At 39.5% G+C, this 25,837-nt stretch overlaps 2 protein-coding genes across 3 annotated transcripts in view; one reads left to right on the top strand and one right to left on the bottom strand.

The window, feature by feature from the left end:
• homer2 (homer scaffold protein 2) overlaps nt 1-23,614 on the bottom strand; it is a 26,116-nt gene extending 2,502 nt beyond the window's left edge. The window contains exons 1-8 of one of the 2 annotated variants that reach the window (XM_063881214.1): nt 23,467-23,614; nt 13,374-13,530; nt 6,828-6,959; nt 6,423-6,515; nt 5,513-5,655; nt 4,052-4,208; nt 3,430-3,540; nt 1,228-1,308 (exon numbers count right to left, since the gene is read on the bottom strand). In XM_063881214.1, the coding sequence (XP_063737284.1) occupies nt 1,228-1,308; nt 3,430-3,540; nt 4,052-4,208; nt 5,513-5,655; nt 6,423-6,515; nt 6,828-6,959; nt 13,374-13,530; nt 23,467-23,468 (876 nt within the window). In that variant the 5' untranslated portion in view covers nt 23,469-23,614. Of the gene's footprint in view, nt 1-1,227; nt 1,309-3,429; nt 3,541-4,051; nt 4,209-5,512; nt 5,656-6,422; nt 6,516-6,827; nt 6,960-13,373; nt 13,531-22,824; nt 23,233-23,466 lie in introns of those variants that run through there. The other variant, XM_063881213.1, reaches the window with a different exon arrangement.
• On the top strand, nt 22,665-25,837 carry LOC134863002 (RNA guanine-N7 methyltransferase activating subunit-like). Its single transcript, XM_063881216.1, has 4 exons — nt 22,665-22,682; nt 23,684-23,826; nt 24,086-24,253; nt 24,936-25,837. Exons 3-4 carry the CDS (start codon nt 24,087-24,089, stop codon nt 25,153-25,155), a joined length of 387 nt encoding a protein of 128 aa, XP_063737286.1. The 5' UTR covers nt 22,665-22,682; nt 23,684-23,826; nt 24,086; the 3' UTR covers nt 25,156-25,837.

The following is a 25,837-nucleotide window of genomic DNA, read 5'->3' as shown; positions in this document are numbered from 1 at the left end:
CAGCCCTATGCTACATTTAGGACGAGCACATTTTTGTGCTGAGGATGGCAGGCTAAAGTGAGTCTTTTAGACTAGCAGGCGACACAAGTGACACATTAATGCTGAAGATACCATTGAAGGGAGGGGTTTAAAATAGGAGTGCTAAATGGGTGTTTCGCCTGCATGACTGTATCCTCCAGCTGACTCCTGAAACCTGATCTCCACGTGGGGTGTCGTCTTTAAATAGAGAGGAGCCATGACCATCAACACTGAGGTAGAATAGGTGGATTCATTTTTAAAGAAGCAGTCACCAAACTGCTTCTGCTACAACTGTTAAACTACATGTACAAACTTTTATCTGAATGGCCTGTGTCTGAGTTTTCATTTTGGATTAACAGAGATATTCGAGAAATCCCATTGTCTATGCTTCTGGTTGGATAAACTCCTGATCCTCCAGTTCTGTTGTCATTGTCGTTCATCCAGCTGGCTGTAGCAGAACAAACCGGGCCATAGAGCTTTGTGAAGCACAAGAACTTCAGGCATGCCATTGTTGGTTTTATTCCTCCCTGCCTCAGCTTGAAAGGCAGCACATGCATGACAGCATGAATGATAAAATCTGAGTCAGTCAGAAAACAGGGTGAGATGAGCGTCAATATCAATGTAGCTTATGTCAAGACTTGGCACTAACAAGCGTACAGTCATTCCCTAAGCCTGACATATCTGGTTTTACAGAAAGTCCACCTCACAAGGACTAAGACCTGATGAACAGGTGCTCTTTGTTAGAAGGAAGACAGGAGGTGATGGGCGTGGATCTGTGTTGTCTTTGGCAACAGTATGTTCTCACACCCATGATGTTCTCAGCAAAACGTTTTATCTGCACTGCGAGGAAACAAATTAGCTGTGACACAAATGCACTATCTATGATTTATACATGCGGAGGAAACCTTTTCAAAGAGGCATTAAGGACGATGGTCCTTTATTAATAGATACAGTAACCAGAACGTCCTTTAGTGAGACACGTGATGGGGATGATGTGTCGCCAACCCTCAGGCAGAATAGTGAATAGAAACTCTCGTTATTCACCTCCGTCTGAAAGCGCTGCGTGCGCCTCAGAGCCTGTGTGTTCCCTCTCTGTGACAGACATCATGTACTCACGTGTGATGTAAGCTTGAGCTTTTGTAACTTGGCTGTGAGTCACACCTAAGAGGAATGTGCGGTTGTTGGGATTCCTGTGTGCTTTGAACGTACCTGCAGTTTTGCGGTGATGCCCTCGCACTCCGCCATCAGCTGTGGAATTATCTCTGCTTGCTTCCTCAGGTTCTCCAGCTCCTGGGAAAAATATCATGAAAACTAGCTAGAAAAACATGTCGGATTGAATCCCTCTGTACTGTTTTTTTTAAACATTATGGCTTATTTAACAATAGAATCCAAACATTGGGAAATCACTTTCATAATGGCTTGTTGTTCTCCAGTCTTCATGTTAAACTAGCTTTTTTCCAGAATTGAATTCAGAAACTTTCAATGAAAAAAATAAGTAAAGACAAATACAAATCATTTCATAATAATCTGTTCTACAGACACATTTTTGGTAGTAACAAAAAATGATAACACAAAGAAATCAGTAAGGAACAATGATAAAAGGTAAAAGGATAATAAAAGATAAACAGACTAGAATAAATTCAGAAGCCTTGATTATGTTTTTGTCTACTGTTTGTGTTCTACTCAAACAAAACATCTAATATCGCTCTGGTAGTTGCATCCCTCTGCTGCTTAAAGGCACATATACAGTACCGTATAACTTCACCAAAGAGTATTAATTGGCAGTGTCTTTGAAGTCACCTGCTTACGCTTTGTTCTGTTAGTTCACTTCAGGTCAGAGCTGGGGTCAACACCACAGTGGTTGTTAATAATTCATCCACACTTTTTTTAATTGGAGGAGTGCTTTTCCAGACATAGGTGAGTCACACAGCAGATGAGCTTTTGTGGGACGTCAGCCCTATCAGTGCTGTGCAAACAATGATACTTCCTGCTGCAGGCCCCTCGGTCACTGTTAAAAGTGCTGGGGCTGATACACAGGACCATGGAAACCCTGCAGCCCCCAAAAGACAGGTTTCATTTTTTATATTCTTTCTAAATCAGCTTCAGCTCCTTGAACTGCTTCCCTCCAATATAATGTAAGACACACGGCTCTCCAAGGAAAGATTTATATGTTCTATAAATACTTTACACATTAGAGTAGAGGATTGTCGTCATTCAAACTAAACACAACATCAATTCAGTGATTAGAGAATCAAAGGAAGATTAACCAACAACATTGTTTTTCTTACTAATTACTTGAATTGTTAATTGGTCCTCAAATATGTGCTGGTTCCTTCTTCGGAAATGTGTAAATGTGCTGCATCTCTGTTTCCATGTTGACTGTAAATGGCTGATTTGTTCATCAGAATAAACAAAAACATAAGAGTGGAGCTAAAAATGTATCCGCAGCATTTACTTATAACCCCTTTTTCCTTGCATTTTTTTAAAGCAAAATGCCAAATTTGCCAAAATCTTTGCCAACCATTGTATGCATTTTAAAGATTGTAAAGCGTGATTTACAGCTTAACAGTGTCCACATCTTTTGGGGATCAACCTAGAAAATATCTTAAAAGGACTTTAAAGTATCCACTTTATACTTTGAAAGCCAGGGATAAATACTAAATTACTCTCTTTTGACACAAATATGTATACAGACTGATCAACTTTTTTCCTATTAATGTAACTGAATGCGTTTAATCTTTCCTCTCATTTGGCTGATTGTGTCTCTCTTTCATTGCAGGGATAAGGAGACACAGTCACTCTGGATAAATGGCAGACAGGACTCACTCAGATTCATAGTAATCTATCCTAATATTTTGTCCACAGACATAAACAGCATTTAACCAGCAATGAGCAAAGGTCAAAAGAGTGTGTGGCCTTGCAGGGTTCATCCCCATTAGAAGTAACAGCATCATTAGGCTGAGCTGACAGCTAGTTTGGATTATAGACAACGGATGCAGTAGACATAGGGCGATGCAGCTCATGGCATTTGTGCTAAAATTCCCTGCTGCTCTGACTTCAGTCACTAAGTCCGTGGATGAATTCACATTCCCCTAGCTATTTTCACAGTGGGGGTAAATTGTACAAAACTTGACAAACATTTAGTAAAATGCTGGAAAAGGCAGCACAGAAGTAACATGAATAGAAATTAAGAGGAAAAATCCAAGATTCCACAATAAAACTAAAACAAATTCCTATGGAGATGTTATCATCTCCTGACACAGTTTGGTTTTGTTGGAAGTGAATAATAGATTTTCAAGGTAAAATGTTACCTCCAATACTTAAAAAAAAGAAACATTTGTAATGCAAACCTTACAGACTAATCTGTTCTCAGCAATGGACTTTCCTGTTTCATACAAACAGACGTCTCACCTGCTCTTTGTCGTGCAGCTCGGCCTCCAGCTCCTTCACTCGGACAGACAGCTGGGCATTCCTCTGCTTCTCCTGATTGGCTTCGTTACACTGAGCTTCTAATTCTGCAATCTGCACACATTGTGAAAAGTAAATCACTGCATACATCTGCAGTCATACATCTGTTTATTTGTATTGTAAGTTGGATATTATAAGAACACTATAAAGGATGTCATCTTAAAATAGACACCAGCAATTAGGTAAAACAATTTGAAGCCTGGTTCAAAACCTAAGGTATCATCACAACCCCAGGCCAGCTGCAGAAACAGCCCACATTGATTATGAAACTAAAATGATTCTATTTATAGTGGACTCTGGTGCAGGGAACACAGCAACTGATAACACACACAGTACTTTGCTTGCTCAAAGTGAAGAAACTTGCAATTTGATGAGGGATTTAAATCATCCTACTATGCATATTTAAAGTAATATATTCACCAAGGAAATATATTGTACTCATTTTGTTCTTTTTATACAAGAGCTATCTGGCAATGAAGGAGACAGGATAGAAACACTGTCGCCTTTACTGTCAGAAGGATAGCTGGATAATGTGAACGTTATTTTATTTGCCAAAATGTATTACCTTTTCCCTGAGAGTGTCACTCTCCTCCTTGCACGCACCAAGTTGTTTCTTCCAGCTTTCTACATTAGCAGACGACTCCTGCAGTGCGTCCACCAGCCTGGCATTATTTTCTCTTAAAGTCTGCAGCTCTGTTTCCCATTTCTTGGCGTTGGTGTTGCTGTCAGACAGGAGAGAGAGGGAGAGGGAGAGAGATCCCGCAGAATAGTTATTATTGGAGGAAAAACATAGACAGGTAAGTGCTGGAATGCCTGGGGCTTGTGACCACTGACATAACACATAAAGCAACAAAATCATTGCAGTCATGACTTTTTAATTAGCTGTGATGTACACCCCACTGTCAAGAAATATTAAGATCATTAAAAAAAGAAATAAGTGCTAAAATTCTCAAATATTTAATGAGCCGCAGCGCTGAAATGTACCACTGTACATTTTGTTATCTCTTGATACCACAGAGAATGTTTCTGTCTTATCAATGAGGTCAGAGGGGTTGTGATGCATAGTTAGTATGCTTCACTGTTCCCTTCCTTATGCATGGCTGGTTTGAAGTGTGCTGCTCTTCATCGAATGCAGACGGACTTGTACCGCAGCATTCTGCAGTCCTCGGCTATTTCACTGCTGTGACATACTTCACCTGAGCAAAAAAATCTCAAGGCCTTGTGTATGCAAGAAAAAGGGAGTACAGAGACAGGGGGGGGACCAAACTTTAATTGACAATCTCAACCTGACGAAGAACTTCTGTTTTTCTAACACACAATGACATATTTAATTTACAGATCTGTGAATTCCTAATCATAAGGTTCTTCCTGTAAAGCACTTTTCAACTTTAGTACTAATTACATGAGACTGCTTGAGTTTAGCTTATGGTCCAAAAATATATATATATATATCTTACGGGACAGCCGGATGTGAAGTGAAAATAAAGTTGATTTAAATAATTATACAATATAGTCAAGAACAACTGGGAAAAGTTGTACCTATGCCACTCATGCAGCTGTTCATTTAACTATTCTTTTCTTGTGCGTGTGAAGTCTTTAGTATTGCTAGAAAGGGTCTGCTAATTGGGTATCGTTTTTTTACCTGAGGGCGTTTTATCCCATCTGGACCAAATATGTCAATAATTTTAGTTTCTACCCAGAACTAATTCTGTCTAAATTAACTCACTATAGCTTTAGTCCAATGGGACGCCCTTGGGTCGTAATAATAATGCCATCTGGACCCACATCTGGTGTTTCATGCAATTACCGTTTTATACACTCAGCATCTGGATTATAAAGGCTGTGTTACCAAATTTCACGAGTGGAGCAGTGTCACTCTTTAGATTAGATACAATTATTTCTGAGCCCTTCGAGGACATGATACAGCATGTACATTAGCCATTAAATTACATATGAGCACAGTGTGGTGCTGGAGACACATTTAGATGCTGTCACCATAAAAAAAAGTATTTAAGGGAAACCTTACCTTTGTTCTATAGCACTCTTGAGGTGTTCGTTCTCAGTCTTCAGCACAGCCTCCTCTGGATCAACATGCAAGATTTTCTCATCATCTGTCCCGTTGATGCTGGACGCCCGGTTGCTTGAGGGTGTGTCACGTCCAGACTCCTCCTGGAGAGAAAGAATTGTACCATGGTTTTGATTCAGTCTGCCTTTAGCTTTGAACAGGTCTGATGGGTAAAAATCCATAAATGTGTCTCATAAATCTGGCTCTGACTGGGAAAATTGGCCGTGGGCTTTTTCAGGGAAACACTGTACACATCAAAACGTCAGCTCTGACAGCGGAGTTGTGAGGTGAAACTGATACCAGAATTTATCATGTCATATGGCCCAGCAGCTTTGTGGGTCTGACTCTTGCCATCTGGAGTGAGTGCAGGCATAGAGCAAGCCAGACTGCTGCACCTCTATCCATGCTGTTTACTCACTGACACAATTATCAGTTTAAGAATCATTTGTGATGAAATGAGGAAATGTTTATGGTTTTATTATTCTCACTGGTTTCCTGTCCCCTTAATGGAGGTGGTGCTTGACATGTAGTAGGTACCTTAGTATGACCATTGACCTTTCTTTTTACAGCAATTCACACAAGTCACGAGTGATTTCATGTTGACATGTAATATTCAACAAAAGCTTCATAGGCCTTCATTAAGTTCATTTAAATGTTCAACATCAACATTTGAACATGTCATTTATGAATAATACAGATAATATGTAACCATCAGTGTTTGAGAAGCAAAGTAAGCTGAAATGTTTAAATAGCTTTTTTTCACAGTTTTGATAGTTCTCTCTCTGTAGAGGCCAACAGTGACTGTGGAGGACACAGTGGGACAGCAGAGGTTTGAAATCCGACTTTCAGACAGCAGAGAGATACAATTTACCTGGGAGTGATTACTCATTGTCTCCCCCTTGTCTTGAGATTTGTCCCTCGCCAGCTTGGCTGCTTCTTTTACTTCCTGGAACTTCTCAGAAAACTGAAAATAAGACAGAGAAGTGATGATTAGTGAAAATACCAGTTTCACTTGTTATACACAGTGTGGCTCATCTCACTAAGTAGTGAGGGATTGTGAAGCCAATTGTTTAGTAGTAGTGGTGATGATTTAAGAATAAGATTTCCACTAAATCTTCTTATGGTTGTTTAATTTCCCCACCTGATGTTTAATTAATATCAAATTATGCAGCATCACATTCTAGTTTAACAACAAATACAAAAATCAAATGTGTCTAAGCTTTATAGATACTCTTGTGATTGCAAGTGGTGCTGCACAAGTGTTTCCTGTCCTCACCTTGGCAAGCTGCTGCTCTGATGCGAAGCCCAGTCCGAACACAGTGTTGGCCCTGCTGTCCGCCCACTGGCCAAACTTCTGCGATGTCTTGGTGAACGTCATGTTTGGTGTGATGGTACTGTTAATGATCACCTGTTAGAACAATTTAAGAATATCAAATTACAGGTTAAACCTATAATCACTACAGATGTGTACACCTCTAGCACAGCATTCAGGTCAGAACATCTGACACTACCTCAAAAGAAGCTTGAAATGGTGTCTGATTCAAGATATAGTCAAGAAGCAGCTCCAGCAGCTGCATTCACATGATGAAAAGTCCTATTTATTTTGTAAAGGACAATCTTTTATTGTGGCTCTTTTCATACAGAGCAATCTGTTATACTCAGCTGAATGTCTTTCAAGGTGCCTACACTTACAAGTTGAATTACCATCGGCATATTTATATATTTTTTCTTTTGATTGTCTACATTTTGAGAGAATTAGAAGCTACTATGTATGCAAAGCAATATTTGGAAGGACTCCATGAGTAATTGTTTTCTCTTATCTTCCTATTGGGAAACATTAAAAGCATATAAATACAAAATAAATATAAATGTATGATGCTGCATGGAAATGGTGAGACGGTAGTTCCTCAAAATGTCTTCTAACAAACATTAACATGCATATAAATCCATCAGCTTATTCTCTTTAAAATATGTTACTATAGTTTACTATACCTGCCATCCTTTTTCACATTGCACAGGCCCTTTAAGTCTAACAGGTGCTAGCTTAACTGACAGGGAAGCTTTCAATGTGAGGGTGCTCTTCTGTTTAAGACTTTTGGGTTTGAGTGTCTGGATTGGCAGATAATCCTATACCACACAAATACACATAATCAAGTCAAAACAACTTGCTTATGGAGATTTTTCAGCTGGCAACAAACTTTCATTTCACAGACAGCTGCTGCCTCACATCGTGGCTGACATATTTTCACCATATTATTTTACTTCAGCTGTCAACTGGACCAAATAATAATGCAAAATCCATCTCGGGGCTTTGGTTACAAGCAGCAGTTCAAATAAAGTATTGACACCTCAGATGGGTGTTGTATGTGTCATTGTAGTCCACAATTGCAAAAAGAGATTTGTTCACAATGTAATGGAGGCAAAGTAAATAAAAGATATGCACAAAACGGATAATATGCACTGCTGACTGCTGACCCACTAACCTCTAAGTGGACAAATTACAGTCTCCATATTTGCAACAGTGCTCATTCACCTGTTGCAGCTATGTAGTAAATCAGCTGCTAGAAAACATATGCTGCAGTCTAAAATTGTAACTAGTGCACAAGGGAGTGGTAGAAGACACCAATATATGCCTAGAACTTCTTATCTCAGCCTGAACAGACTGCAGTGCTTTGTGTTTACTGCATCACTGTACAGCTAGATGTGCATATAAACTTAGGCAGCTTTAAGTTACCTATGCCCATGTACACAAATCACACACGTCTCACTACCAAAATATAAGAACATTTAAAAGCACATGCGAACCACCACAACAATTAGGAAACAATAGAAGACACTTTAATCACAGCGCAGCCCTTGTTTCATAGCAACATGGTTCTGATCACAGGACTCGAGAATTCAAATTGCTGACAAGCTTGTGTCCTCTTCTACACCACCCACCCTCTCCCTCTTCATCTTTTCAGTGGCTGAGGTGTTAAAACATGTCACATCATTACTGGACACAGGGACCAACAAAAGTAGAGACTGAGTTAACAGAATGAGGACATTAGCACACAAAACCATTCAGACCAATACGAAAGTGAGGGATTGTTGCACATACAGAGGAAAATACCTTCATCATTGTCATATACTGCAAAGATTAGAGTCACACCCTCTCATTCAACGGTTTATACAGGAGGGTAGCAAATTAGCAAGGTGTTTCTAATCTGATTTTCAAGTCATGATTATTTCAGGGGGTTAAGGAAACAAAGTTGACATAATTTCCCCTGAGTCTATATTTATTCTCATTTTCATCTCCATAGTTTGTCAGAAAGCCCATCAAAGCCTTAATTTTGTTCAGAATTGCAGCTGAAGTTGTACCTCTTTAAATTGACAAATGACTTTGAATTGATGTCATTAACCTTTCCCCTTGTTGAGCTGATATGCCTGAGCTGCTAGATTTTATTTCACACAATTTATGTAAGCTAACATAATCTTGATATTAGATATAAAATGGACAATTGGGAGTTGTGAATTTGGTCAAATTAGAGAATAACAGTCTATTTAAATAACCTAAAGGTAAATTGAAGACAAAAGCTAACCACATTGTAATTTAAATTTTGGACATACAAGCATTTAAAGGGTTTTGATTGAGCTGAAACAGATTATCTACATTATTGACATAAATCTTAAACAATTTTAAGTTATTTATTTAAGCAAAACATTTCAAACCAGTTTTTTTAATGTAAGGAAATGTTGTCTTTTAGATTGACAACTAAATGTCTTTTATCTGGTTGCCCCGATATCTGTGGACTCTGTGACTCTATATTGGCATGTACGACTGAGTGATCATGTGAGTGGGAGGGAGAGATGGGTGAGGGAGAGTGACGCTGGCAGCTGTGCCGGTGGAGAGCCCGGCTGCGGATCAAGTGGCACCGGAGGCACAGAGTAGAGCTGGGCTGGCCAATGGCCTGAGGGTCAGTAAGAAACTCAGAGGCAGCCAGGAGGTCATAGGAAAAAACTTCCTCAGCTGATTATGTGTTTGCAGAGTGCATAGAATCTGCAGAGTCAATGAAAAAAACAGGAGATAGAGAATAGAACATGGGAGACAGTCTATGTTAGAGAGAAAAACTGTGATCGCTTATTAAAGATGATTAAAACTGAAATGTCTTGTTATCTAGAGATCCAAAACTCTTGGCTGAGTTGTGACTCTACACATCTTAAAAGGGTTTTCTGTCTAGAAAAAGAAAAAGAAATATCCTGAGAAACGAATTCTAACTATTTTACTCACTGAGGTCAACTTCAGGGAGTTCCAGCTCAATGAAAGGCACAAAGTCAGTTTTTAAGGGGTATAATGTGGATTTAAAAAAGGTGAAAAATGGGCTGCAATGATGTTCATGACGAACAGGCGGAGCTGGCAGTTCTGTTATTACTGAAATACAGCTAAAGAAAGACGAGTAAAGCTGACAGTAACGTGGAAATATTGCTCATTAAGCAGAGGTGTGTGAAGATGTTGTAATATTATATATATTGTATGTGTGCCATCCTTTAATGATCTGATACATTCTGTGTCAGCAAATCTGCTAAAACATGCTGTTCTCTGGTGGCAATGACGCAGGTTGGGTCTCTGAATAAAGGGGGGGGGTTACCTTAGTTGGGTTCGGGGGTGAACCAACACAATCAAATCTCAGTTACTCAAGCTTCAAGGTGATGTATTTAAATATCTTGTTTTGTCAGTATAAAACAAAGATGTTTTAATGATATTTTATATGAAGAATATAGCCACGTTTTGTCTGTCATTCAACTCCTTGCCTCAGATCAATACGACTGATGCACAGCAACCAATTTTTTCCTACAATAAAGACATTTGCTTTAGACGACTTTTATGGTATTTTCTGACAGTTTTGTGTTCCTTTGAGCGAATTCAGAGCTATGCAATGGTGTTTACTATAAAACACAGATCTTCCTGATGTTGGAGATTGACATTAGCTCATAACTGCACTATAATCCCAAGGATGATTGTTTTGGGAATTTTTTCAACCCAGGGAATCTTTCATTATGATGGCTTGATTTCAGTGATTTACCCTACCCTCTGAAATTGGATTGATTGATGAACCTAATATTTTGTGAAGCAAATTATGAAGTTTCATGAGGACGTGTCTCTTTCATCCCTTTCAAAGGGAGCAGCAGATTACACAGGGAACTTGTCTTCTGGTTGTAATATTAGTGTATTTACATAAAACCAGGTAAGAAATAACATTGGAAAAACCTACCAGCTGCAAACCCATTTAAAAGTTTGCTTGGATATTTGAGTTCCTAATCCTGGCTGGCACATGTCTTTTAACTCACCAGGCTTTGGCAAAGGAGACAACATTTTAGTTTAGCTGTTGGAGAAGTAGTAAGAAATAAAGAAAGAGGTAGTCAAAGAGAAAGAAGGATGTAAGAGAGGAAAATATGAGGCAAAAAAGCATACAAAATATTCAAGAAGAGCTGAGAGGTGTTTATTTTGGTTTATCATAGTCTGTGAAGTATAGCAAGACTACCTTTGTTGTCATAGTGGTGTATTGCTGAAGGAGAAATGCGATTCAGGAAAAATGGAGAGAGAGTAAAAAGTGCTGATATGCTCCTCTACTTTCCCTATCATCATCATCAGTGAGTTGCCCCCGCCATCATGGATGGGCGAATATGAACTGACGGTCTGTCAAAGTTGGTGCGTTCAGCAGCGCTGACTATTCTTCTGGACAGACCTGTCTACTTCGCAGCCAGTGTGCATAATACAAGCTATATTTATCATTCACTTTATATGACTCAACATTTTCTCCCCTTCAGTTACTTTGCTCATACCAACATGATCACTTTGTCTGAACTAAATGTACTGGAAAGGGGATCAAAGTAAGTCACTTTATGTGAAACGTTAATCTTATAGCTCACATATAGCTGCTGCGTGCACACACTGTATGACACATACTACTCTGTAACTCAAGGTTACAGCAGAGCTGACAGCAAAGAGGACAGGATGTCTGGAGTAGGAGAGCAGAGAGAGGACTTCTGGCCTTTAGGCATATAAACATGTCGTCTATAACCTAGAGGTGTATTGTATCCAATGAGAAATAAAGGGGATTTCAAAATATATATGTCTTACAAAGATATCTGAATTTTGTTATAAAGATTGAACAGGCAAGTCGTTTTGTCAGTGCTTAAGCTGCATAAGTGCTGCTTGTTGACATAACAGATTAGAGTCGTGCTCTATGGTTTCTAGCTGCAGGAAGATAACCATTTTAAAGCCCATATATTTTTGACTCAACAATGCTATGCTGTATAAATGGAATAAGACATTTTATTTTAAACTAACTTATCTTGCAGAGGAAAACGTGTTTAATCAGAAACAAATACATGTCGCTGTATGTCATTTGCATTCATTGGTCATTATTGGTCATCATTAATTGGTACAACTACTTGCTATGATAAAACTCAACATTTAGACTCAACATATCTCCATGTTGAGTTTGCGTGAGACCCACCCTTCATCTGACGGAAATCCTCAAACTGAACTCAACAGGTCGTTCAGACAGAGAGGTGCCTGGTGAAAAGACAAACTATGAGGAAGCAAACCGATCCTGAAGTGGCTCTGCAGGTAAGCTGCGTGATTTAGGATTGTGCGAGAGGTGATTGCCTGACAGTGTCCGCAGAGGGATAATGCGGTCATAACTCCTCCGGTTTTCACACAGAGAGTAGGCTCTGATCGCCATGGAAACACATAATCTACTCTTTTAGATAGTGGAGGATGAAGGTGTGAATATGGTACACAGTCACACTATTATCACATGCATGACTAAGCCTCAACATCGTTCACTTAATCAAAATCACTTTGAAAAATAAGCTGCCTCTCCTCATACAGTGCAAGTCATACAATCAACTGCAACTCAACAGGTTACATTTCTACGATGAACTAATAATAAAAGGTTGTGATCCTTTTAAACACGCGTGTATCTAGGATCTATATTTACCGGTGGTGCTCTTTTAAATGCATAGTGCAGGTGCTCGCACTGAATAAGGTATTAAGGTAAGAATAAGGCTTATTTTTCAGGTTTTTCTGCTCCCACAAGATTGTCTGTATGGGGATAACATTTATCTTTATCTAATAGGCAATAAACTGAGGGCTGATCATGTTTATATTATTTAGGTGTCCCTGTGATGATTGGATTGAATTATCTTTCGAAAAATGTATCTTGAAAAGATTAGGCGATTAATTAATCAATCAAAGTCAATAGAATAAAAAGTAATTGTGTCAAATAATAAAAAATAAATTTAAAACAATTTAGACCATTGATAAATAATTTGTCATTTATTATAAAATAATGCTAAGCCTATGTTATTTTCACATCTTCAATTGTGAAAGCACCAGTTAAAACCAATCATTCAAAGAGTGCAAATAAAAAAGAACGAATTTAGATTTGACAAATATGAAGAGGTTATTGATTTGCTTTTACAGTACATCAATGACAGAAAACATCCCTTTAAGTTGATATTTATTTCATTACATGTGTCCCTCCAATGTTCGAAAGAGTCAGAAAAATGTGCAGCCATAGATGACTTTCCTAAAATCAGCAGCAGCAGAGCACAGAAATAATAAGTGGTCGACCGTTGAGTTGTTGCTGTTCAATGGAGGAAGATGATGTTACATTAAATTGCTTTCCAAATCATTTTTTGTTTGATTCTGGCCTTTAAAGCCAGCCTCAAATGTCTCTCCTGGAACCGTTAATATCTTTCCCATCATCTCTTTTTCACATAGATACAAACATGCACACACACACACAGTCAGACAGTATGCACACACACATACCTTGGATCCATCCACGCTGATGATGCGGTAGCTGTTGCGTGTGCTGTCGTAAAAGTACGAGACGGTGACGGCCTGCTTGCTGGCAGGGACCCAGTTCTTCTTTGTGGTTGGGTCGATCTGGAAGACATGGGCCCTGGTGGTGTAGATCGGCTGCTCCCTGGAGGGAAGAGGAATGAGGAGAGGGACCTTAATGAGGGGAGCATCACAGCAGATAGGACAAACAATGTAACTACAAGGAGAGGGGCACTGAGTCGGGTCTCCAGAGCAGCACAGTCTCAACAGGCAGGTGATAATGTAACACAAACACTAAATCTTTACAGCAGACCCGAGCCGGTGGCACATCAACACCCCTCCCCTCTCAGAGGCGACAGCAACACATGCCTAGTTGTTTGTGTGATACTGTGCACTCGTACAAATGTTTATGCACTCGCATGTATTTTCTAATGGAAAATTTCCACTGTGCACAGAATACATTTGAGAAAATGATCTACGTGTGTTCATAAATTCAAAACAAACAAATATCTGGATGTTGTTTGTCAGAAACATAAACAGAGGAAGGACAGTCAGTGGTCTGTGGACATTAACATATGCTCAGAGATAACGTTTCATGACATTTTAGCAAATGTTCTTATTACCATAATGTTTAATCATTTTAGCCAAATCACCCGGCCATAAAACACACATATCACTCTACAATAGCTGACTAGTTTACAGTTGAAGCACGCTTTTTTAGTTTTTATTTATTAGAAAAATAAGTAAATAAAGATGCTGCTGAGCCAGCGCCATTCTCTCAGTGAACAATTGAAGTCAGTTTTCACATTTTTGTCCTTTCTAGTGGTACTGCCATGTCAAGTTATTTCTATCTGATCAAAATCCAGATCTTCTTATTAAACCCAACGATAACTCCTTTATACGATTTATTAGTGTTGAATTTACAATAATTTCTAAGATAAACAAAACATTTTTGGGGTATGTTGCGCATTTCTTTTCAACATCTAAATTAAAATTTGCAAACTATATCAATCACCAACCCAACAATGATAGAAATTAGTGATCTGCTTCGTGGTTCAATAGTACAGGATCATCAACATCCAATGTTGTGAAATATACATAAAAGCAAAAAGCATACTATACACAATATGGATACCCTACACAAAAGTAGAAAAAGATGCCACAATGCCTCCTTGTCACAATATTGTTAGCTTGTATTCAACAAATTAAGTACAGAAGCAAAATCGTTTTAGGCTGTTCTATAATTGAACATTTTAAAAAGGACATGCATGTGTAGTGTCAAAGGCTAGTTTTCTTGCTTTACTGGATTTTACACGGAGTCCACATCATGTTGACATTGTTGGGTGAAGCGCAGCTTGTGGTAAAAGGGAGTCACACCCTCATGGGGTACATGCATATTCTCAATTTCGTACAAATTGTCTGGGCACTTGACACCAAAAATCAAGCACCTTGTAATAGTAGTGCTTTACAGGGACTGGACCCAGCGTGTGGATGTGATGCTGCACTGTAAAGTCCCGAGAGTGGGAATAATTAGGTGGAGTGTCTGGATGAGAGAGGACACATTAACAACTAATGGATGCACATGAAGAATAAGGGGCAGACAGATGGTAGTTATCCTGCTTGAAGTCAAAATGTGAAGTGAATGTGCCTTTAGTCGGGGTGAAGTTTACTAGGCACTCTTCAGTGCTTCACACTTCTCTTTATAGCCTACTTGAAAAAGTTGGTATATGGCCTGTCTCTTTTCTGTCTCAGTGTTTTTCACTCCTTTTATTGGTTTGTCCTGCATGGCATCTTCTTCAAGTCCAGTTACCATTACATCATTGTTTTACTGAAGATATGTTTTTCAATGTGCTCTTCATTAGTGCAATGTCACATTAAAAACTGTCAATGAAAAATGTATGAATTATTGCAATTTGTCACTAAGTAATGTAATGTTTACATTCATGGTTTTGCACCAGAACACATTGTGTGCATCCTTGCATTCTAACAACCTTTGAACCTTAAGTAAAATCACCCTGAACATTTCAGTTGTCTTAGTTAGTGAATCCACTCATCACAGTGACTCTATATAACTGATGTTTGTCTGAAATGTTTAATTGAAACAGCCTTTCAGGCTGGCCGTCTCTGTTATGCTCAGAATGTTTTTGTTGTCTAGTTGATTGTTGTCTTCTATGACTTTAGAATTGGAGGATGAAACCCTCTTTATTGGTCACACACATGCACACAGCAGAGCACACACCATGAAATTTGTCCTCTGCATTTAACCCATCCTAGTACTAGGAGCAGTGGGCAGCTATTGTGCAGCGCCCGGGGAGCAATGGGGAGGGGGGATTGGAGGTGTCCGGTGCCTTGCTCAAGGGCACCACAGCAGGGCCCAGTAGTTGAACTTGGACCTCTCCAAGTAGCAGTCCACTTTACATATTTCAAGTCTGTTTGGGGACTTGAACTGGTTAACCTATGATTCCCAGTCCAAGCCCCTACTGACTGAGTCACTGTTGTATTTCTTTTTGCATCATGTCCCTTACATGCTTCAGTTTGGGGGCTACTGAAATTATTTTTGACCTGATAACAGATAAGTGCTTTTCAAGCAATCTTTTTACATCCGTTTTGTGTTGAAACCCTCTGAAATCCTGATCCTCTGTCCTCTATTTGCTTTCCCTACTTGGCCTGTCATTTATTTTACAAAATGAATGGTTTCAACAAAATGTGTGAAGTGTACACAAGGGTGCTGAACTGGACGCAGTGGCACAGTCACACTTGACTTGGGGTGAGCCTAAATCCAAATCAACTGAGAGTATGTTCTAAATAAGTCACTAAATGTATTCCAAACAAAGATACCTTAATGCACTTCAGCGGGGTCCTGGGGCAAATAATGTCTGGCAGACAGGCATGCAACGATAATTCATGAGCTAATAAAGCTTTTACTTCCATTGGGATTATGGTTGTCACTGAAATGAAAGCCTAATAAACGCACTGTCCTTTTTAAGCCTAATCTCAGTCTCCATCTGCCCTGGGAACAACAAAACCCATTATACAGATCACTGTTGTTGTTGTCACACACACACACACACACACACACACACACACACACACACACACACACACACACACACACACACACACACACACACACACACACACACACACACACACACACACACACACACACACACACACACACACACACACACACACACACACACACACACACACACACACACACACACACACACACACACACACACACACACACACACACACACACACACACACACACACACACACACACGCTGACCTTTGCAGCGGCAGTGTCTGGAGCCAGCTCACACTGGCAGGGGAAGAGGAGTGAAAGGCCAATGCCGAACACATGGATGCACTCAAACAACTGCTGTTGAAATGCAGTGATCTGCTTTTCACAGAAAAAACCATTAGGTAGATTGATTTAACTGGATAAAAGATGAAGAAGACATTTGGGACTTTGGGACTTTGTGACCATTTCATTCTTTTTTTCTGCTGACTGTCAAGTTGCTCTGTCCCCCATCTGTTGCTTTAAATAATTTACAGGTGTGTGTGTGTGTGTGTGTGTGTGTGTGTGTGTGTGTGTGTGTGTGTGTGTGTGTGTGTGTGTGTGTGTGTGTGTGTGTGTGTGTGTGTGTGTTGGAGTGGGCAGGTTTGAAAAAGTATTGCACTGTCAATGCCTACATACACCTACACACTCACCTCAGGCCCGTCTGTACTGATGATGAAAAAATAATGTAAAAAACTGGATGTTGTGTGAAAACTGGATCTAAAGACAAGTCAAACTAAATGTGCCAAAACAGGACAAATTAATTGTGTATTAAATGAATCTATATCCCGAAAATGTTATGATGACACTTAACAACTACAGATTCTTGTGTGGTCTAAATAATTTCACTATACCTCCGCGCAGCAATATTGTGAATGAGGCAGCACTAAGCTTGACCCCTTCTTTCTCTCTTGAATCCTTTAAAATGTTAGCTTGATCACTACCTATAGTTTACCCAAACACTGCTCTCTCCAGCGTTAAAGTGAGGTATGCTGACAGAGGGATAATCCTGCTGCCTAAGGAAGACATTTTAAGATGATGCAGAATGACACTGGGCCCTGACAGAAAGTGTGAAAACAGCAGGCAGCTATGATGTTTAACTAGGAGTTTGGGGAGGAGATTTTAATGCGAGGGGTAGCAGCAATGTTTCACGTCAGGTATGTTTTTCCACCAAGTTAGAATGCAGGCTCGTCCAGATTCCCGACTTAAAACAATGCACTCCAGGCTCATTCCAAAAACAAATTTTCCCCTTTCAATCACAGTCATCTGTCCGAACGAGAGTAACACATGTCAACTGATTAGATTATTGATAACCGATTTGTGACTATGAGGTCACACACTGAGCAGGCTTTGTAGCATGTTTGGCAGATATCAGCACGCTCAGCAGCTTCAGATACATGCACTGCAACATTCCTCCCATTCCTACAGAGAGCAAACATAATGATACTTTACCAGCACCCAGTATCACACAACACACGAGAAGCAGCAAATATAATCCCACAAATAGAGATGAAGAGGTTACATTTGAAGGTTTTGCGTCTCAATGGTTCAGCAGAGAGAGAGCAATATCTGCGTTTCACATCACATTTGGAGTGTGTAATGGGCCCAAGCGGAATAAATAGAGAACAGGATATTCAGGAACCATTGTGTCGAGACCTACGGGCACAATGATATGAATTAGTCTGTAACACTTTAAAAGGATCTCTTCATTAGTGAGACAACATCTCTCGGCCACTGGGACTGAGATCATCAGCCTGTTTATAGACATGTTTTCCCCCTTTGAATCCTCCAGAGACACAACACAAACCTGGACAAACATTTTCAGTGAAATGCCCCGCGATATTGTCAGTGATCTGATGAGAACAGACTCTGTCCAGCAAACTGTGATATTAACAAAGGACACAACTTTAGGAGCATTACAAATCACACTTCTAGTGCTGAAGTGTGGAATTCAGGAAAGACAATTTGTGCCTGTCTTGTCCCCATAAGACAGGCACTAAAGCAGGACACTCACCAGGCTACATGATCATGTATATTAGAAGCAGAATATTTATAAAATGCGCTCCTTCGAACCAAAGTGGTCTGACTAATAGAAGGATTTTGCATTTCTGTCTTTTCAAAGAACTTGAGGGGCGAACGGTGCATTACTCACTTGTCAAATACCACAAGCAAGGGAGGAACCCAGAGTCAGAGCAGTTATACCTCCTCACTTTCTTCTGTGGGTGCTGAGGAAAATAAACTAAGTTACAATTGGCTTTCCTGTCGCACCAAGTAATAAAAGAACATCTTCTTCCAAATCTCTCAGAGCGGCAAAATAAGAAACTCATTTTATATCATTGTCTCCAGGTGCTCAGATCTGGTGACTCTGGCTATAGGAAAATTGCAAATTAGGAAAAATAAATGAACATCGTTTATTTGTGAACATTAAAAACACATCTAATAACTTGGATTCTCTCAGCTGAGAACGGAGATTTGTCTGAGTGAATGAGCATGCAGAAGAAGAAAGATCTGAGCAACCGCCACTACAACACCACCTGGGCTTTTAATGCACTAAACACGGAGCTCTAGTAATGATGTCAAAGAAGAACAGCCCGCAGATACAGTAGCGTGCGTTCAAACATTTTCAGTGAGAGATTAGCGGGCTTACACTCTCTGCTGTGTCATACTGGTCAGCAATTGTTGATGATATTTTTTGTGAAAGAGTCTTGCTATCTGCTGCATACGTTTGTTTTTTTATATTGACAAAGGTAAAGTCTTGAAATGCTTCACAGGCTAATTGTTATATGCAGAAACTTAGGGAAGGCATTGATGTTTTGGTTTTGTTAACATACAAAACAGCTGTGAGGTCAATTGAAAAGCTCTGATGCAGATCATATCTACACTACAGAGGGAAAATCTTTAGTTTGGATTAACTCAAAATATGACAAGGATCTCCATTTACAGTTTTATTTGATTAAACTGCCTCCTGTTACTTAATGTTATGTGCATAGCAAAAACCAAACCGTTAAAAGCAAGCAAAAAGATAAACTTTATAAAGCTCTCAAACCACAAAACTATTTAACTTTATTTTTTTATTGTATTTGTTATTCTTACATTCATTACTCCTTCTGGCTATTTTATAATTATAAACTGCTGTTAGATACAAGTGAACCACTTGTTGTATAATTGTCAGTGATTAGAATCATAGCCCTGAAGAGGGAAATATTTTCCGTTCATTAATTCAGAAGAAAAATGGCTGAGAAAATAAAGATATTTATGTAAAAAAACTGTAATGTACTCTTAATCAAAATACATATCCTATCATGGTATTATACTGTTGGTAATATACCCTCCATTTTTCCAATAATTTTGTCTTGTCATATTTATTATTAAAGGTGACCTTCATCATTGCGACCAGTGTTTCTGCATCATACAGCTCATTAAAGTCCTGAGAGATGGACAGCATCCCATACAACAAAGGCAGCAGGCCAGAATCAAACCAGCAACCACAGCAGGTCCTCGCCACCATACTGAGACTATAGGATGCAGAGTCCAACTTAATCTAAGAGCTCGGGGAAAAGGGAGTGAGGAAGTCTCCACAGAAGCACAGCATGGCAGCAGATGGCCTCCTAGGCCTCAACCATCTGGTGAGGAGACGTCCAATCCAGCATCACTATGTCTCCTTTCATTTACCCATGATTCCTAAACAGCAAGACCTGCTTCTACTCTCTACTACACCTCTACAAGCTTCCCCTCTGGCTTTCAAACACAGACAGGAAACACACAGTCCGATTAGGCTTACGGTCCACTCTCCTGGCTGAGCAGCCAAGAGACCCACTGCCACGTCACATGTCACACAGCCTAATCAATGAGTGTTAAGCCTTCAGCCGTAACTCTCTGGCCAGCCAGGAGATTATCATCTGTCCCTGTGTTAGGGCTACCAGCATAAACGCTGCGAGCAGTATGCTGATTGCATTGCTGTCTGTGTGACCGCTTATTTAGTGAGAAGGGGCTTTCAGGCAATCTGAGATGCAGAGCTTAAGCTGCGAAACTACTTGACTACAAATACAATTACCGTCACTTTCATTCCCACTGTTGAGATCAGTGTTTCCTCACCCTCTTTACAATCAGCAATCTTGAATTTGAAATATATAATGTACTGGGCAAGCTGCAGATATTATAATTTGGATTAATACAAACAGCATTGTGCTTTACAAGTCAAAATGAGGTGATCAATAGAAAAAAATGATGCAAGTTCAAGAGGAAACAGATGGTCCAGACCAAAAACCTATGGAAGGAAGGGGACAAGTGAAGATCAATACTGAGGGTGTTAATATGTGTGTGTGTTGTGTGGGACTTATAGTTAATATTTAACTCCATTTAGAAGCATAGAACAGGGACACCTGAATCCTTAAAAAATCTAATCTAAAGTTTCCTCTGTCAAACACACACAGACACACAAACCCTTTGTTCTAAATTCACCCGTCATTAAGGGCAGGGCAGAATGACTTATTGACTAATTGAAGGGTAACCCAGATGTGAAATAATGTACAAATAGGCAAGCCTGAAACCTCATTGATTTTCACTTCTGTTTAGTTTTTTTCAATGTTAATTTTAATCAGATATAGAGCAGAAATAGTTATAGATTAAAAAATGTATTGACCAATCTCAATTTTAGGGATGTCTTTAGAGACCGAGAATGAATAACTACAGATACCTGATTATTGATTGCAGCAAAAAATTGTGTAGCTTTTTAATTGATATATTAAGAATTTGATTGGCAACAGTTTAGTAATAATTTAGGTAATTCCATAACCCAAGATCTTAAAGATGGGAAAATGTGTTGGTTGATTACAATTGTTGGTTTAATTATGTTGGTTAGGACAAATAAATATAATGTGTTGGGGTTTTTTGGGCTGTAATAAAACAAGCAAGCCTCAGGCTCTGATAACTTGTAATGGGACTTTTGCACTATTTTCTGACATTTCTTAAACTAAACTAACTAAAGAAAAAGATGAAGGTATTATGACAATCATTATAAGCAACCCTATGCAAATCCAACCAGTTTGTGGTCCTGCACAATTGGTTTAAAGAACAGTTGGCCAGATGACATTTCCTATGAGTCGTTTGTCTCTGCCTGCCTAAAAAGTATTCAGCTGGCATGTGAAACTACAGGTTACAGGTCACTGAGTGAAACCAGAGAGCCAGACAAACGAACGTGTTGCCATGTCTCGGTCAGTAGGTGTGACCTCCTGTCCTGGACTGGCTGCTGCTGGTCTATTGGGCCAGTTTCATCACATCTCTACTGACTCACTTTAAACCTGCTGGGGGAGTACGCCAAACTCCTGAGAGGGATTCAAGACTGATGAACTGATTTCTTACACATAAAAAAAACATGTCTGCTCAAGAGAAACAAGCTCTCTGGCATTAGGTTCTACCTAATGACAGAACATTAATGCTGCTTATTATTCACACTTTTATACTTCATATTTTATACATAAATCAAGCATCCTTAATGTTACTAAGTGAAGCATTTATGAAGTACATGTTAACTATTCGGGGACATCGTTGATTCTGTAAAACAAAGTTACATTGAGCTATTATTTCCACACTCTCTTAAAACCCTAACCCTTAAAAAGGTAATCCAGAGAGAAAATCAGTAGTATATGCAGATATGAAGCGAGCTGGCAATTGCATAACTATGACATTGGGTCAACATTCACATCACAGTAGACTCTAAAGGCAAAATAATGCAATGTACCCTGTAAACAACTGTGGGAGAGCACTAGTGCCCCCAGCCTTGTGGACAACACACACACACACACACACACACACACACACACACACACACACACACACACACACACACACACACACACACACACACACACACACACACACACACACACACACACACACACACACACACACACACACACACACACACTATTAGTGGGCAATGTTGACTCTCCCACATCCGTATCATAACTCTCTCTAAATCATATTTCATACTGGCAAATCAGGATCTGTGTTCAAAGTGTTCAAATAGGAATTTAACTGATCCGCCTAACGTTCATACCATCAATATTGTTTCACACATGGAATCAGAATTTCTCAGAGACAAGTTAAAATCATCTCTTAGATTACCCACATTGCCAAATAATCTACCTATAAAAGAATAAACCGGGCTCTTCCACTGCTGTCAACACGCATTGATGAGCTTTGGGTGAACATCGCAATGATAATCAAAGGTAAGTAAAGGATTGACAGGCAAACTGGAGAGTTGTAGAGGTATTTCTCAATTTTCACCACACGCACAGAGACATATTTAACATTACAGTGCAGGTGTCATGAGAGGCGCTCTGAAGGACAGTGTTTACTGGATTTACTCACCCCATTGCCGCGGACTTGAGGAATAACTCCTTTTTTATAGGCTCTATCTGCTGCGGGTTTAGAGGAAATGTGTGTTTCAAAACGCAGTCAAAGTCCGCAGATGATAAGCGGTCCAAAGAGTCGAGCAAGTCCTCTCGCTGATGACAGACAAGTGAAATATGAGAGCACTTCTTCTTCGTAAACTCGATCAGTGGGTTGTCAGGCTCTCTCTCTCACAGAGCCCCGGACATTCAGGAAGTTTTTCTCTTTGCCTGTTTGTTTTTCCTGTTTAGAACAATAAATTCCAGTTCGGAGTGTTTCTCTCCTCACTGTCTTCCAACAATCGGCGCTGATGAATTTAATAAATGTTTCCCCGCTGCTAGATCGCTGCGCAGAGTTTCTTCCCCCTACGGGATTGTGTTTCATTATGAAGGGAGGCAGCAGCAGCAGCAGCAGCAGCGACACGGAGCGGCTCTACCTGCCCACGCTGTGCCACAGCCGCCCACACTGTGTTAAACCTGGGGTTTCTGCGGTTACTGTCGGAGCTTTAGCACAAAATGTGGTCCGAACCGCAACATATTTAAAAGCAAGATACAGTATTACCACTTGGAGTTAAAAATCGACCAACAACGATGGGTGTTGTGTAACTTCAGATGCACTTACATGTTTTTAGTGACGGCTTTCAGCAGTTTGGGACTTTCTCCTAAATTTGTTTTAATTATTGGTCACAGAAAAATAACTAGATGCGCCTCTCATTAGGATCTTAATCTTAACATATGCATTGATAACTTGAGTTTAAAGCAACGAATGTCAGATTGTAAACGCTTAGATGTTGAACGTTGCTCCTAACTTGCAGCTAACAGTCATCAATCACTGACAGGTGTGTGTGTGCCCGCTCCCGGAACGATTTAATTGTGTTCCTTGGTTCCGGGGGGAAGCGTTTCAACGACGTACTGCACTAGGATATCTTCAAACGTAGCTGCACTAGTTGTAAAGAAAATACAACATTCACGTCCTTCAAAGGTATGTTTTTAATTCTAGCGCTTAAACACTTTTATTGAGATTGTTCTGGTATAAATATGTTTTGCTACCTCTAGCTAATCGCATACAGATCAGTTTATTATTGTTCCGCATGGGGTCTTTGTCTGGCAGCTAAGTAAAAAATAAAGACCTGGAAACAGACGTATCCGCCTGTAGACCGAATAAAAACGTGTTATGTTTGCTTTGTGTTTAGTTTTGTTCTGATATCATTGCTTTTGTTTCTTTACACCTGTCTTATCAGCATGGCCGAAACCACGGAAACCCGGCAGAGCTACGAGGAGATGTTTCCTAACAGATTTACATCAGAAGACGAAGAATACCAGCAGTATCTGAGCCGTCCGGCTGACCTGCCTCCCATCGTGGAGGACTGGAGGAGCCGTGGAGGTGGAAACCACAGAGGCAGGGACAGGTATTGGAACTTGAGCCTTCATATCCTGTAATCTACCTTCCTATTTATGTTATGTTTAAGGCTGTCTGCGTTATGGCAATAGTTAACACCGACTGTATGATAACCAGGGAATTGAAGAGGTGCAAGAGTGTTCAATAAAGTAAAGTATTGAAATATGATTGAATGACACTGTTATCCACCTTCAAAATATTAAATGTCACGTTTCTTTTCCGGAAAGACTATCAGGCTCAACAACTGTTAAATATTTTGATAAGAAAACACCTCTTTAATAACCTGATGGTGTAATTACAGGTTAGCTGGAGCTAAAACAATCATACTTGTGTTTCTCTTTTCATTTCAGGTGACATTTGTTAATTTCGACTTATTCATGCTACCAAGTAAAGTTTTATTCTGAAGTCGACATTATAATGCAAATTACATTTCATGGCAAACGTCATAAATGATTGATGCAATATTGGAGTGAAATCATTAAAACAATAAGACCAAAAGGCAAGTTTAAATGGACAGAAACTGTACTTTGTAGTTTAGCCTTTATTTACTTGATTGCACTTACTTTTTACTTTGTCCACCAGCCTGAATTGTTAATATTTATGTAAAGTTAACATTTCCTGCTATCTTGACTTGCGATGCATGAGATCGTACCTGTTGTTTAAGGTTATTTTTTCTATTGGTCTCCTTGTAGGTACCAGGACCGTAGAGGTCGTGGTTGGGGAGGAGGAGGAGGAGGAGGCGGCCGAGGTGGTTGGGGAGGAGGAGGAGGAGGAGGAGGAGGCGGCAGAGGTGGTTGGGGAGGAGACCGAGACAGGCACTCTGGGCATGGAAGCGGGTATCAATCAGGTCCTCCAAGCTCCAACCAGGGATACAACTCCAATAATCAGAGACCACATTATGACCGCTACTGATCTGGAATCTCTCAGGTGTTGTCAGTATTAATTGTCTTTCAACTTGCATTGTAATTCATGTGGCAATGTGCAACTATTGATTGGTTTTTGTGACTCTCATTTCAACATTCTAGGTCTGATTAATACACCAATATGAACATTATACTGACCGTCATTGTAATTGTGCAATACTCTTTTTATATTGTTGTAACTTCGTTAGAATTATTTCTGACGTGACATAAAAGGACAGATCCTGTTTGACACCCACTTATCATTTACATGCATAAAAAAATAATAGTTCCCCCATACTGATTCATATTGCTTGCCCTGTCATCGCGTTACATTTTCTCCTTACATTTTTAGGATGGATAAGGAGTGTATACAGTTTTCATTACAGGAACTCTCATTGAAAATGACAGTGAACGTTTTCTTTTTTAGTATCTAAGATATGTGGGCTGTATTTGACAATATTTGATTGTAATATTCTTAGTTGTAGATGTTTTTTGTTCAGATACTTTTGCAGCTACATCTTTACATGCTTTAATATCAGATTGTTACAAATAATACAGTACAGCATTGTTGCAAACAGTGAATCACAAATTCCAGAGAGAATATGTTTGCAATGCAGCTTTATTTTTCTGTCTCACATTATATAAGAATACTGATGAACTGAACTGTTTTCAATAAACATGTATTTTCTTAA

The sequence above is a fragment of the Eleginops maclovinus genome, chromosome 4 (genome assembly GCF_036324505.1).
Source record: "Eleginops maclovinus isolate JMC-PN-2008 ecotype Puerto Natales chromosome 4, JC_Emac_rtc_rv5, whole genome shotgun sequence".
Classification (NCBI taxonomy): domain Eukaryota; kingdom Metazoa; phylum Chordata; class Actinopteri; order Perciformes; family Eleginopidae; genus Eleginops; species Eleginops maclovinus.
The sequence above is the reverse complement of the archived record's forward strand: the minus strand, read 5'-3'. Positions and strand labels throughout refer to the sequence as shown.